At 43.8% G+C, this 15715-nt stretch overlaps 1 protein-coding gene across 4 annotated transcripts in view; it reads left to right on the forward strand.

Moving 5' to 3' along the window:
• Positions 1–15715, forward strand: part of PCGF3 (polycomb group ring finger 3) — a 73676-nt gene that overhangs the window by 28431 nt on the left and 29530 nt on the right. For all 4 annotated transcript variants that reach the window (XM_019517196.1, XM_019517197.1, XM_019517198.1 and 1 more), the window contains 4 exons: positions 10552–10648; positions 13201–13256; positions 14264–14374; positions 15459–15547. In XM_019517196.1, the coding sequence (XP_019372741.1) occupies positions 10552–10648; positions 13201–13256; positions 14264–14374; positions 15459–15547 (353 nt within the window). The remainder of the gene's footprint in view (positions 1–10551; positions 10649–13200; positions 13257–14263; positions 14375–15458; positions 15548–15715) is intronic.

The raw sequence follows: 15715 nt of genomic DNA on the forward strand, positions 1-15715 counted from the left end.
CCACTTGAAGAGGGTAATGATCAGGAATGGTCTTGGAGGAGTTTGACTGTTGGACCTTGATATCCCTTGGGGTCTGTAGGTCTTCAATTGCCAATCTTCTGGCCTGTGCCATTGTCATGCTTCTCTACAACAGTACAGCAAGGTAGGTTATAGATGGAACCATGCACCATACTGGAGCAATTCTCCAACTCCCACCAATGTAGCTTGCACCTCATGCTGCACACACTCACACAGCTGACAGTACCAAAATATTCTCTGGCACCAGACTCTATGCTGACTGCGACAGCATTGTCTGTAGGCCTGGTATTGTCCTCCAGTGTAGGCTTTTCTCCTCAGCACAACCTGAATCTTTCTCATTTGAGTGCTAGCTGAAGTCCCTCTGAGTGCCAGGTCATTCAGTACCTAAACGCAAGAAACTATTATCCAGAGAGCAGCACTATACAAAACAGCCAACAGAGCCCAGCTTGCTGTGTGAGTTGGGGAGCCCCCCAGAGTGCCAGAGATTTCATAGGCAAAATCAACTTTTCAAATCTCTTCTTACAGTACACAGAGTTTCTCCTCATAAATGGGGCCTGACAGGATACTTGGGAGATATGAACCTGCTGACCCACCCACTTGCCAACACTGAGTTGTCCGGTTTACCAATTCCTGGGACAGCGTTATATCGGACTGCTGGATACAGGCATAGCGGCAGAGGGATGTCCTGTTTAGTTCCTAGTCCCCTTCTTTGTCCCTTTTCAGGGAACCTTCTCATGGAGGTCTGCTTTAGGAAGAAGTCGAGTTGCTCCCAGCATGTAGAGCCATAGAAAACTTTCCCCTACATGCCAGAGGAGAAAGGGGGCATTTTAAGCAGTTCTTTTGGTGCCTGCAAATGAGTGTGGTTGGAAACCAGTGTTGGCCCTAAGAAACCTTAATGCGTTTATTTGCAAGCTCATGCTCAAGGTAACTGCAGGCAGTATGATATACCTTCCATATATCAGGGAACTCAGAGTGGTATGGGGGTTTGCATAGCATTTTCCTGCCTCTTTCACACCTTTTGTGTCCAGATTTTGAGTGACAACTCAACCACACTGCTCTATATCAAGAGCTGCCAGTTCTTTCCTCATATGCAGAGATTGTGTTCAGCCACAGATCGCCAGACATATTTCTGGTCTCTAGACACAACTGCAGACTGTGTAAGCAGAGTGACCTCTCTACCTCATGAATAGGAAGTCAAGAGTTCAGTGTTCCAGGTTATATTTGCAGAATAGGATCTCTTTGCAAACAAGAAGAACAGGGAAGTGCTCTTCCTTTTGCTCCAAGGGAGGGCTTAACCCAGATCCAGTGGTCAAGGAGCCTCCTCTATATATTCCCTCCTACTCTTTTTATCCTGTGAGTCCTCAGCATGGTGCTACGGGACTGGGCCCTTGTAATATTCATTGCTTTTGAACAACATGAGTTAAATTTGGTATTAGGAGCACCTCTTTAGGTGGGGAGAGATTCCAGATCTGCTAATCCAGGGGAGGGAAGGTTTTCCACATGTATCTTCATCTCACAATTGAGATATGAGATCTCTCTCACAGATGAAGATTGTTCAACTCAGGTCAGAGGAATTCTTGTCTATAGTATAAAGCAGCAGCCTTAACTAAGGGTGGATGAGCAGGACACCAGCCCCAAGCACCAACTTAGTAGGGGCACCAGAATCGCACCCCAGCCCTACAGAATGTGCCTCTTGGCGCCGTGGTGTTGTTCTTGCAGTAGCAGCCACGTGCAGGGACAACTGGGCCAAGGCAGGTAGACCACAACCTGGTGGCAGCAATAACAGCAGGGGCAGCCAGGGCCTGTTCTGAGTCCTTGGCATAGATAAGTCTTTGCACCCCATCCTCCAGTGCTCAGCTGTATTTTCCTGTCCCTCCAGTGCTCAGCACTAGGATCCTGACCCCATCCTCTTCCCTTCCCTTCCCTCTCCTCACCCCTCCCCTCTGCTCCCCCAGTCTCCTGCTCTCCCACAGGGTTTGCCCAAGTTGCAAACTGTGTTCGTTGCACCTCTGGTACAAAACCCTTGGCTAGGTGTGTGTACCTGGCAAAATGGGGCTGAATTTTCATCCTGTGCAAGCCAGGTCTTCTTTTCCAGAGAAACAACAGCATCTCCTGGAACTTTCTAATGCTCAGTTAAAGTCCCTCAACAAGTGGGTGAAAAGCAGTGTATTCACTTGACAGTCCTCCAGTTCCTTTAAGGGCCCATCTAGGTTCTTCCCTCAGGTAGACAACCAAATCCCACACTAGCTGAATCATCCTCTAATTCCTGATCAGAGTGCTGGTGAAAGTTATGGCAGTGAGCTCTTTGCTATACCTTTTCATGAAAATGCCTTTCCTGATAGCAGTTACATCAATGAAGTAGGTGTATGAAATCTCAGGACTCATCCCACGTTCCTGCTCATGGGTGTCTCAGGCTTTCATCTGGGACCGCAGATTAACGTTCAAGTGCTTTTTCTCAAAGTCCTGATCTTCCTGGGTGGAGACCTTCCTGTATTAACCAGATATAAAGAGGGCACTGGCCAATCTCTTCACAGAACAGAGCTGCTCAGAAAGTCCCCTTGACCATTTGTATCTATAGCTGAGAGATCCAAATGCATGCTGACAGACCAGAAATTATCCAAATGGACCATATAAAGTAATGTTATGAGAATGCTAGGGTGGTCACAGTCTACCACAACCAGACTGTTTGTTTTTTTTTCATAGCTTCCATCTGTAATGTTGCCATAACAGATGCCTGCAGTGTGGAAGCCTCTAAGTTCAGGAGAGTAGTCCTCCAATTGGTGTTCACAAAAGGGACACTGGGGAGAGGGAGCGAGAGCTTTTAAGGCAGTTAAGTTAGCCTGTTGATCTCCGTAAGTTTAAAGGAATTGTGTTTTATTAACGTAGGGGCAAACTTGAAGAGTCCAAGGAACACAATCAAGGTCTGGAATATTATGTAGTCACTGGGTGGAGACAAACATTTCTGGCTTCTGCATGCACTACTTGGGGATATACAAATATTTGGCATTTCAAGGACTGTCTTGAAATTTAGAATGAGAATCCTGCAGAATACCTTCCAGAGAAGTAGGTTTATGGTGCAGGGAAACTTCCCCCATCTCTTCCCATTCCCTTTATCTCCATATGAATGTAAGTTTTACTATGGAGACCTGTGGGACCAACTCCAGCAGGTACTGTGTTTTGATAGATATACTTTAAAGTTATTTTCTTCTGATGCCCGTACCTTGATAACAGAAATAGGTGTAAGAGGTAGCAAAATGCAACTTCTAAGTTGTTTTTGCACTTCTGCTTTTGACACTAGTCTGTACATGAGCTGTTATGTAAAATTAAATTTCAAGGATTTTTTTCTCCAGCGTTCAGAAAGTGTGAAAAATAAGTGAAGCTATATTTCTTGGGTATGTGGGAAAAAAACCATAAGTAGTTAGGAAGAAATAACCACTGAAAGATAGGTGAATAATGCCTGCTAGTTTCCAGTGTAGATCTGTCTAAATTCAGAGTGGCCAGGGTCATATAGTCCCCAGGCCAGCAGTATAAAACTGCTGCTGCCATCAAGGTGCCTGCATCACGACATCCAGGTTAAAAACCCCTGTCTTATACCTCCTCTCCCCCCCCCCCCCCCCCCCCCCACCCCATAAATATGTTTCTGTGCTTTAATCCTACTTTATAATTGTCACTTTTGGAGTTCTGCTTCATCCTCCTGCTGCTGAGCATGGTCCTCTCCAATTTCTTCCACCTGCTCTGTGCTATAGAGTTCTTATGGTCTCTGGGTGACCATACGTACATGGGGGGCTTTCCTGTACTTGTGGTTGTTGCTGTTCACAGCCTACTCCAGATATTGCTACTCCTAAATAATCCCTGACCAATGCATATCTAAATACTTGAAAATCTCCAATAAAGGAGATTCCACAAATTCCCTAGCCAGTCTATTCTATTGTCCCATGATTCTAATAGTAAAGAAATTTTTCCTGATATCTAATTTAAACCTACTTTGCTGCAATTTCAAGCCATTGCAATACATCATACTTTCTGCAATCGGGAGAGAAAAATTGTTCTTTCACTTAGTCTTCAAATATTGGAAGAGCTGTCATAACAGTTACAATTTTTATCACCTGCCTTTTGTCCTAATTTAGCCACATACTTTTAAAAATGAGGTGTGTTTAGAAAGAAAGGAGGGGAGGGGGGGACCCCTGTATGTAACCTTTATGAAGCTGTAAAGGAGTGATTGGATTTTGTCTTTGGCATAGTGGGAATAGCATTGGCCATCAAAGGGCTACTCTACCTCTGGGGTATTTTGCTAATGCAGGTCAGTGGCCACATCTACACAAGATGCTGACTATGCAGTTTTTACTGTGCAGTCATTTAGTATGTATATAAACAAGTAGTAAATGACTGCACAGTAACCTGTTGTTACTGGACAGCGGTGCCAAGTGGCTTTTTGTGACATGGACTGTGCAGTACCTTGAGACTACCATGCAGTAGCGCTGTGTCATTATTTCTGCCATGCAGCGCAACTGCTAGTAGTCTTGGGCTACTGCTCAGTCGGTATCTCTTGTAGACGTGGCCAGTGAGTAATAGGGCTGGGTTGGACTGTTGAGGATAAACAGTTTTTTCCTACTAGTTGAGTTGTTGATAGTACTGCTATGAGTAGAAGTTATTTTAAATGTATGGATACATACTGCCATTCTGGGCCTAGCACACCATGAATCAATATATAAATCACTAGGGTTGATTTTCTGTGCTGAAGTATGTCATGACCATCAAGATCAATTTGCACACATGACTACACCAGGACCTAGAAAGGATATTTGTTTCTTTTGTTCCCATTCTCCCCTTTCCTCCCATCTGTACTCTTGTGGGGCTGAGCCTACCTACTTCTCCTTTGGCACGTTGGACACCTGAATGTTGTTTAACTGCTGGCTGAGCAGCTGATGAATGGCTGTGGAGTATGTTGTTAGGTGCCTCGAGGCACAGCAGAGGTTACTGGAAGTGTCTGGACATAAGTCCTTGCCCCAGATTGTCATAAGATTTTATGTACTTGTTAACGGTGTTGGAACTGCAGAGGCAAAATTTGGGCATGACATACAGGCGCCTGTGACTTGAAGACTGGAATGGAGAGGGGTAGGCTTGTCCTGTGTGGGTGGAAGACTCTTAGTCCTGCGTTGGGTGGTCCTGAGCCCTGGGGGCACAGTAGCACTGTTGGGATACTCTTTGTTTGGCAGCTGTGAGAGGCTGCTATTTCTCCTCCACATGAAGCTTTTCAATCAGTATCTCCACCATCTGTCTGGATTGACCTATTGTCTCGATTGTGACCTTTGTGTTCCAGTGTCCCTGAAGGCTTTAGACCCGAGAACTGTGAGGTCAGCACAGAGGTAGTTCATTGTATACTCCCTTCTGCACCCACTGCCCTCATCTCCAGTGAGGCTGTTGGGTCTGCCAGCATATTTTTCTTGCTCTTCTTTGGCAGTCTGGCAACTTGCTGAGCTCCAGCCTTGGACAGTGACTTGACTACCTCTGCAGCAGTAATTGGTACAGCAACAACTGCAGGTGAAATATGCTTAAATAAACAAGGATTTGTTGTAAAATCTGTCCTACTTGCTAAGTTAAATTCTCTACTTTTTCTTTCCCCACCATGCTGCCTAAGGAAGCTCTTCCCATTTGGTTCAGGTTCTTTAGATAGTAAAAATGCCCTGAAGTACTGGGATTAGAATTCCCTGTCCACTTGTAACTCTTAAGTCCTTGGGTACCATTTTGAGATGTGGGATCCACCTGAAGGGTGTGCCCCTCACTTGGACTGGTGTGGGACTTCCTGCAGGTTTTATGGGTGGCGGACCATAACTGGTCTCAAGTTTTGATGTTCGTTACAGTCTTTTGAATTTTGCAGGATCCTTAGGTAATTGAGAACATACTTTTTCCTTTGTGCATCCTCATCATATGGTAAGAGCTCTTCATTGTAGCTAGAGGAAGCTCTTCAGTTTTTATTTTCCTACTGGCTAAAGAAATGGTTTTGCTGAAGGACCTTGACTGTTGGTATAGCCACACGAACTATGGGAAAAGCCATGAGAAATTGGGCTGTTCTCCATCAAACCAGATTGCATGAACACTTCATGAAGAAGCAGGAGTACCTTGCCACCAGAAACTGGGTGCTGATAAGGCACTTGATGGACTCTTTTCTGGAATGAGCTGACTTCTTTGCTGACTTGGTTGGAGGAAGGGATGAGAGACTTTCTGTTCCCCCTGTTTGTGCTCAGGGTGACAGGGCTTCCTTTCTTAATGTGGGGTGCTCTGATCTCTGCTGCCCTTTGTTTTCTAAAGCTCCCAGACATAGTCCTTCTGCCTCCCTGTCTCATGACTGTCCTACAGCCTACTCCCATTCCAGGCTGGCTTACATACAGGGGTGCACCAGTAACGATTTTTTGGGCTGATACTGATTATTAACGAGTCATATCAGCTGATGCCGATCCCCTTGCTGATTTTTATGCAGCCTGGCAGCATGGAGAGCAGTGTCATCTGGTAAGTCTATTGGGGGGAAGGGGTATGGAGTAGACAGAACGAGGCACCCATGGTGAGGGAGTGGGGCTGAGGTAGGCTTTGCAGAGCTGGAGCAGGGTATGGGACAGAGCCACAGCTTGTGCCAGGGTGGAGGGGCAGGTGGCTCCTGCTGCTGTGTGCACCCCAGAGGAGGCATGGAGGGCATGTGCCCCCCAGATCTGTGTGTGGGGTGAGGTCAAGCAGCCTGCTGCACACTAGGGGCCATGGGCTCAGCACTAGCACCAAGTATGTAACGGCAGCCTAACCTCACCCTGCACACACATCCGTGGGCACATGCCCCTATGCTGCCCTTGGTGCGTGCAGTGGTAGGAGCCTCCTTCCCCCAGATGAGCCGTGGCTCTGTCCCATGCTCTGCCCTGCCTTGGCTGGGCAGTGCCTGCCCTGACCCTGCTCCCTCCCTCACTGCAGGTGCCTTGATCTCCCTTCCCTATCAAGCTCCTTCCCTCCCTCATGCCCCTTACCCCACCGCAGACTTACCAGCTGGACACTTTTCTCCACCCTGCTCAGCTGCACTTCTGGCTGTGTGGATGCTGTGGCTGCATGTACACATATGCATTTATCAGCAACATTATCGGCACCAGGGCTGTTCCTAGGGGAAGCGAATTGGGGCAATCACCCCAGGCCCCATGCTTTGGGGAGTCCTGCGAACAGTGCCGTACAGGCCCTGCCACAGCAGCCATTCGCCATCAGCTCTGCGCTTCTGCCACTCACCACCACCCTCTCCCCCAGCTCCGTGCTGTGGCTGCTCACGCCACCCTGCTCCGCAGTCTGGCTGCTCACCACCCCCCCCCAACCCTGTATAGGCTAATAAGTCCTGGGCCCCACACTTCCCTAGGGACATCTCTGCTGCCCACTTCAGCCAAAAAAGCTGATTGCTGATAATGTCAATTTTCCTTTTATCGGTGCCGATACAATATGGACTGGTGCACCTCTATTTACAAATCTGCCTGTGTTGCACAAACAGCATGGAAACACTGACTTCTTTTACTGGTGTGCGTAGATCATCATAGCTCCTTGCTCTTGCAACTTTCCCCTGGTTGTTTGCCTTTTGTCTTTAAGAAATTGTAGGTGAGCAGGTACGGTTTGCAGGGTTTTTTTTATTTTGTTTTGTTTTTTTAAACGTGGTGGACTTCCTATTCTTGTTTAATTTCTGTTCTGAAGTGATTTTACAAAATGGCCTTAGTTTTCTGATTGCTGCCACAACCTATCAACCTTGGTTGAGAAGGAGGGTCATATTGCTTCTGCCTGCAAACAAAGAGATCTTTCCTAAACATTTTCCTTGCTTTGAATTGTGGTACATCACCGAAACTTTCTCACTTCTGAAATGAAAAAAACCCCCAAGTTTGGCAAAACAGTCTTTTCTTCTTTACTTTCTAGGTTTGTAGGGTGAAAGACCATCTTGGGGGAAAGTATGAAGGTACTATATCTCTCTGTTTGGGAGCAGAGGGAGAGAGAGGGTTCTAGTAGCTGGGTATGTTGGTAATGAGGGAGGAGTAGCTCTGTTCCTATGGTTACCTTCAACTTCTTCACACAAGGGAATATTGAGTAAAGGCTGATGGAGGGGGAGGAAGACATGATGCTGCTTCTCTCAAGATCTTGACAGCCTCTTTAGTTCATGTATGGGTGGCTTCTAATTGTGGCCAGGGCATGAAGAGCATGAGTTGGCAGCACTGACCTGCATCTGGTTTGCCACCAAGAAATGGGGATGGAAGCTAGTTCATTGTAACCCCTTGATGGAGTGACGCAATTGAATATAAATGTATTAAAGGTCATTAAAAATGAACGATTTGCCACTGACTGTGAAAGCATCAATCTCCAAGTGGAAACTGAAGCTTTGGAAATTTTTCTTTGGCCAAACTGGTAACTGTGTCCCTCCACTCTTCTGTGACTGAAATTGATGATTAAATCACCAAATAGAATGCAGTGGGCATATCTACATTTTGTCGTATGCTATTGTTGCTACAGCGCCATGCTTCAGTACTTCCTTCTGGAAGTATTAATACATGGTACAGTATGGACAGTTACTGTGCTGTGTGCATGGTGCATGGTTAGATTTTGCTGCTATGTCACCATAGTGGCGTTGCTATATTGGGGGAGCACACCACTACAGTGATATAAGTGGTGATCATGTGTAGACCCGTGTGATCACTGTGCTGCCATAGTGCGCTGTATGGCAACTTAGCGCAACATGTAGATGTGCCCAGTGAGTTGAGTGCCTCCTCAGACCTGTGCAAGCTGCTCCCCTCCCATGCATTCTCTGTGGCATGAAGAGCGGAACCCTCATCATAACTGTTTTGGGCCCTGCCTCATGCTTCAGCTGCGCTGAAACCACGGACCCATAAAATTTGTGAGCACTGCCATTCTTTGTGTGCCCCAGACCTGGCAGCGTAGCAGATGTCTGGGTGCTTGTTGACCAAGCAGAGAAGAGGAGGACAAGTAGTGTTGTTGCTGGAGTGTGGGTGTACGGCTGCTTTCCTGTAAGTTGTGTGTCAGGCTGTCTAGGATATCTCTCCAGGTGACTGGTGCCTGGGAAGATGAGTAAGGTGCTCATTTGGTTCACTCCAATATTTGATACATTTCCGTCTCAGTACTCCCTAACCAGAGGGAGGGATTTCCTGGTATTCTCATAGGACTGGTCCTAGTTCAAGGCTTGTATCAGTCTCCCCATAATCCTCCTAATCTGTATCATATCTGTCCAAATGTCTGTGGACCATAGGCGACTGGCAGGGAGAGCACGGGGGGGGCACATGCCCCCTCTGACAGGGCCGTCCTCCACCACTAATGCTGCTGGCGGCTTCTGTGTGTGCTCGCCAGCCCTGTTGCTGCCGTGACCGGCTTCTGCTTGTGCTCGCCAGCCCCATCCCTGCTGCCGCCGCTGGCTTCTGCGAGTGCCCTCCCAGACTCAGGACCTACCTCAGAGTCAGTGATGAAGTAGGGCTTTACTGAGTAGAATCTGGGATGGTTTCTTACAGTAAGGCCACATTGATCAGTTGACAACCTGATCCCCATGGTACTGGGTCTTCAGGATTTTAACTTTGGCCTGGGACTGACTTATACCCTAGTTGTGCCCTAGCAGCTATCATAGCTGCAATTCGGTTGCAAATGACCTGACTTTGTTTTTTCTTGAGAGAACAATGAGTTCTCTCCTCTCCTCACCTCTGGTTGATGGAGAATTTCATGGACTCGGACATTCTGTGCTGTAGAAGCGAAACTTGCAGGATGGTGGTCCAGTATACAGAGACAGTGGTTTGCCTTTGTGCCTTGCTTTTAAAAGGTCACACCAAATGCTGGGCCTCTGACTCCTGAGCATTATATTTGTCAGGCAGGTCACTTCAAGGAGAGGGGAGTGGTGAAGTAAAGCAAACTATAATTGCTGCTCAGCTGACAAGCTCCCTGTTAAGCTTTGGTGGGAAGAACAAACATACTTTATTGTGAAGTATTTCAGAGATATTAGTGTTTCATTTGGGCCTGTTTTTGATGCAGTCTGAATTGTTTTGTAACATTGTGCATTTGTCTGCTCCATTTTTATCGTACTTTTGAACTACTTAGTGCTAAAATCATCACATACACCGTGTCTGACTGCATACCCTTAACAGCATTTATGTTTGTAGCTTCTGCTTTGGAAACTGAACATAAGTTACTAGTTATTGTTGAAAGAGTACTGTAATTTAAGAAGTGCAGTTTTAAATTGTCTGTTCTTAGATTTCTGAGAAGTCTTACATGTTTATCAGTTAAGACCAATTTGATAATTCCTTCTTTCATTATAACTTCTTACTTTTTCCTATACTGAGAACACCCATAAGATACTGTGGATACTGTCTACTAATACATTATAGATTAGAAACTTGTTTAAATAAGATTTAAGTGGTTAAATTTGAATTGCATGCAACATGAGAAAATATTTTGTTCTGTAAATCATTTTTGTAACTTTTATAAGATACAATTATCTACTATTTTCATTTCTAATTTAAATGATTCTGTGCTCAGTCTGCAGAAGTTGCCTGGTGAAGTATTTGGAGGAAAACAACACTTGTCCAACATGTAGAATTGTTATACATCAGAGTCATCCACTGCAGTATATTGGGTAAGTGGTATAACTAATCACTGCCTTTTCTCTATTTTACTTTCCAAGCAAACCACTTGCTCTAAATGTTTAGAAAATAATGTCAGAAAAAGTAATGATGCTGCGTAAGGGGAGAAAGGGATTGATTTTTGAAGTGAAACTTTTTTGATTTGAATCTTTTCATGAGTAAAGGGTTGGTTAGCCATGTTATTCTGAAGAGAGGCAGAAGATAGGGCAGGCTGGCACCTTTTAGGCTTCCTGCAGACATTAAACCCCCACGGCCCCCCGCCCCCTTCCCTCCAAACCGTGCTTTGCTGGAAGAAGCAGCATGCTACTTCGACTAGGCTCTGCAGCCTCTCTGTAGATCAGGTTCTTCAGGAGCTTTTGGGTTCTTTTGGCTAAAGCTGATTCAATTGGCTATTAGCTAAAGGCACCAAAAATGCCCTACTCAAGCACCCGATTTATGCATGGAGTTTAAAGTGCTGCAAGCAGCCTTAAAGACCTAACTTCTGCATGTAGACGGATTTTTTTCTAAACGTTTTCCTTGCATTGAATCCTGGTGCATAACTGAAACAAATTGGTTAGTTTCTAAGGTGTCATCCTGCCCTAGTCTCTCTTTTTATACCTCAGGTTTCAAAGGGTTTTTCTCAAATTTCAGAACATCAAAGTATATAGCTACTTCTCTTACTTGTAATAGATTTCTATGCAGCAGTTCAGATGTATTTGTCCAGGCAGATGCACTGTCATGCAAAGTCTCCCTATGCCTGATGAAGGTTGGTTGTGCCTGAAAGCTTGCAAAGAACATTTTTCCAAATATTTAGTTGGTCTCATAAAAGATATCACATCTACCCAAAGAACCTTGCCTGCCTGTGTCCTTAGACCAACATAGTTACAACCAACAACCCTGTCTTACCTGCAATAATGTTCAAAGACTTTGAAATCAGAAGGTGGCAGTATTATCATTTGGTTAATATTTGTGCTAAACAGCAGCAGAAACATTATTTTAGTAGCTTCAATTTCTTTTGACTGAAGAATTTGTACCTATCCTTTTACACCATCCATTACCCTTACTACAGTATCTATGTGCTGGGTGCCTTGGCATGGTGGTTCTATCCTTTCCGTGTTCTCCTCTTTGTTTTTACTTCCTTTTTTTTCTTTAATTATGTATTCTTTTAGCAGGGTGTTTTTTTTCCTTACTACTTCCAGCTTCCTGTCACCATCAGCATTTGTATGGCATTAGTATTTGAGCTCCAACAGCTTCTCGCCTAACTTGGTTTATCATAGGGATGTTTGCCCCTGTAACTTTCACTTATGGAAATACACCCTTGGACAGTACATCTTTACTAGCCTGTAGCCTGCTGGGTGCACTTTTGCCTTGCCTTAATATACAATATTAGATATGCTTGCTCATTGCGCTGCTTTGAACATCATTATCTATCGCATCTCCTGGGATCTCTTGTCAAATTCTTTAATTTCAGTGGGAATTGTAGACCCCCTAACAAAATAAACTTCCAGATTACTAAAAAACTGAGCCACTTTCCTGAAAAAGTAAATCAGTCAGGTTTGTTTTCACTCCTTGAACTAATTTTGATGCCAAGAATAAACAGGCTAACTAAAAATGTTGGGTTATGACAGCATTGCAGCACTGAATGGCACCCATAGGCAAAAAGGGAACAGTACTTAGGTCCTTAAACTTCTCTACAGTGAGCAAAGCTCCAAGAAGTTCCTGCAATGGATATTTAAAATTTCAACTTACACTAGGGAGACCATTGCTATTTTTAGCATTCCATTAGTTCTTTTAACCCTTGCTGTATTTTTGCTGTTTTTAAAAACATTTAAAGGGTGAAGTATTTAAACAATTAGTAATTAATTGTTTTGCTGCCGTTTTATTTTGGCCTCATTGGTCTCCACTGTTGTGGAGTACTGTCAAGAACCCAGGAAGAAACTGATCTCTGGTAGCAGCACACATTCCTGCTGAAGTCGGAGCCAAAGTTGAGCTAGTAATATAGATAGGTAGTAACATATAGATAGCTGCTGAGACTGATAGTTAAATTATACTAGATTTTTCTCTTATTTAGAGCTTGATAGAGAATTTCAGATCGGAAGTTGAGGTACCATTCTCATCCTTTCACATAGTGACATTTAAAATATATTTTCCATTTCCAAGTTATTTGCTTTAACTTACAGTGAAAGCATGTCAGTAGGTTAACTTTCAGAAGTTTTGTGGGGTTGGGGTTTAGAGTTGTCTCTAGTTATGTTTCCCACTCCCCTTCCTCCTCCCCCTTTATACTTGGTGGTCAACTCATCTTTCTGGCTAACTTTTGGGACCTGTCTTTCCTTCTCATCTCACTCCCCTCCTGTCACCTAAAATAATTCTTTCATCATACCTGTGGCCAAGCAGTATTTATATGGGATAATCAAAATATTCTATACTATGACTTTAAAAGTCTATATTCCTATCTGCTGAATCTATATAACTTGGATACTTTTAAGGTAGATGGCATTTATAGAGTAGATATCGCTAATTAAAAACAGGCCACTTTCAAACTTTTTGTTTTTGTTCTTCCTGCCAGTCATGACAGAACAATGCAAGATATTGTTTACAAACTTGTACCTGGCCTCCAAGAAGGTAAGTCTTTGGTATGTTCAATTTTAACAGTAAATGTTAGATAGAGAAATAAGTCCCTTGCATGTTTTAAAGGAATGATAAAGATTTTATACTTGTCTGCTGCTTTAAGAAAAAAGATGCATTTAAAAATGTATATGTTGGGAGCATGTCTTTGCCTGTTTCAATTCTAGTATTGTCCCTGCTTTATCCTTCAGTGCTTACTTTTGTCTAAAGTCAATAAAAATAACCTGAAAAGTTTCCAGTAACAAATGATATGAGGCTCTTGCAGAAAAAGGATACATAGCACTTAAAGCATGTTTTATATATGCTGAGCACAATCTTTTGTTTAAATTCCACATCTATTTGTGTCTGTTGTGGCTGCTCTGCTAAGTTTTCGAAGGTAAAATATTTCATTCTGAATAATTTTTAGGTTAGATTAAATTTTCTTTCTTTCCACTGCATACTTCAGCCCTTTATTAACAAAGAACTTTGGATTTGGCTGTTCCTTTTTGTAATAGGAACACTTTTGACAATAATGGATATGTTCAATGGATATGTTCAACTACTATATACAACAGGTCCAGTATAGCACATTTCTTTGTGTTGGCATCTTACTGCTTTTGTTTAGGTAAAATACTTTAGCTCGGGGATGTCAGTCTTGACCCAGACTGGGCCAAGCAGCAGATGTGTGGTAGTTCTGGGGTGGTGGTAGGGGTCCAGGGGTGGTGACAGGACCAAGTTGTGGCAGGAGGGAGGAAAGTGATAGGGGTTTGGTGGATGCTGGCCAAGTGAGGGGTGTATTTGCACAGCCCTTGCTTGCCCCCTCCTACTGATGGCCATGTCCATCATGGTCCCCAAGTTCTGTGCAAGTTCCTGGCCCCCAGCCCCAATCTATATTGTTTCATATTCTTCCATACTCTGTTATTCAGGAAAATGTCTCCTACAAAAAAAGGGGAAGGGGGTTGAAAGAGTTGTAGAAATACTAAACTGGCATTTATTACAGAACTAATATTTAAAATTTTGAACAGCTGAAATGAAAAAGCAGAGGGAGTTCTATCACAAACTGGGCATGGAAGTACCAGGGGATATCAAAGGGGAGACATGCTCTGCAAAGCAACACTTAGATTCACATAGGAATGGTAAGCAGACTGGTTTGTTTGTTTTTTCCTAAGGAAAGAATACAAGCTGATAAAGGCTCAAGGTTAGAGATGTGGCTGTGGTAAAATACTTTTAATCGTAATCATGACTTGTGATGTTGTGCATTATTTCCTTGTGAATGTATATGAAGTCTAATCTTAGAGGTCTGTGTTCAGCTCTTGAGTGGTAGTGTGTCTGCTTTGCATGAGACCACCCACAGACATACACCCTGAGGCCCCTGATCCTCAATCCCAACAATCAGGTGTCCTGCCATGTCACACCTGCCTGGTAGGATGTGTGATTTTTGTGTTTGGGGATTAGATCCCAATTGCACATTACTTGCTGGTGCAGGAGGAGCCCAAGCTTTTGTTTAACACAATGATATAAATGAAAGTCGTCCTGTGAAAAAGGGCAGAGGGCAATAAACATATGGAACAAAGAAGTTAGTAGTAGCTACAGACCAAATAAACAACAGTTGAAACAGATTGACCTAATTATGTAAAAGACTAAGGATTACATAAGGCTGTTGACAGGCAGTGGCTTATGAAGTAACCAGTCCTAGGTTTGGGAAAGTGCAAAAGTTTGTGGAAACTCATGCCCGAGCTGTTCTGTACTGGGGCAGTGTTTTGGGAGGGGTAGGTGGCAAGGTGCAGGGGGAAGGCCAATTGACTCTCCTGCCCCGCCCCATCTGTCCCCTGCTGCTGTTTGCCCCACTGCTATGATGGGGGGGAGGGGGTGGATGGGGCAAATTTATGACAGCTCCCTAAAAATTAGATTCTACACATGGAAAATCTTAACAAATGTATAAATTTGTTATGCCCAGAATCTCATTTTTGAGTGTCATCTTAGATTCAAACTTGTCTTGGATTCAAGTAAATACAGTAAAACGTTTTTACAAAAGTAACTTATTTTATGTCTCATATTTCCCCATAAGATAGGCTCATCCACGTTCTGATAAGCTCAAATACAAAACCCCAATTGCATTTGAGTTTGATTTCATTTAGTTTTGGTTGAATGTACCTATATTCTAGCATCTTCAACTTCATTTTTTCATCACTTTTAGTGCTCTTCTTTCTTTTATTTAAGGTGAAACAAAAACAGATGAGAGTTCAAACAAAGAAGCATCAGAGGAAAAACAGGAAGAAGATAATGATTATCACAGAAGTGATGAGCAGGTATTGCTAAAAGGAGATGCTTACTTCAAAATCTTTATTTCCTCATTCATCCCCCTGCTCCTCATCTCTTCTAATGATGTATTGTGAAGGGCCTCATGAAAACTCCTTTCTCCATGTGTTAAAAGCAAGGAAGCGTGTGTGTGTGTGTGTGTGTGTGTGTGTTTTAAA

The sequence above is a fragment of the Gavialis gangeticus genome, unplaced genomic scaffold (genome assembly GCF_001723915.1).
Source record: "Gavialis gangeticus isolate Ggan-Ray unplaced genomic scaffold, GavGan_comp1, whole genome shotgun sequence".
Taxonomy (NCBI): Eukaryota; Metazoa; Chordata; order Crocodylia; family Gavialidae; genus Gavialis; species Gavialis gangeticus.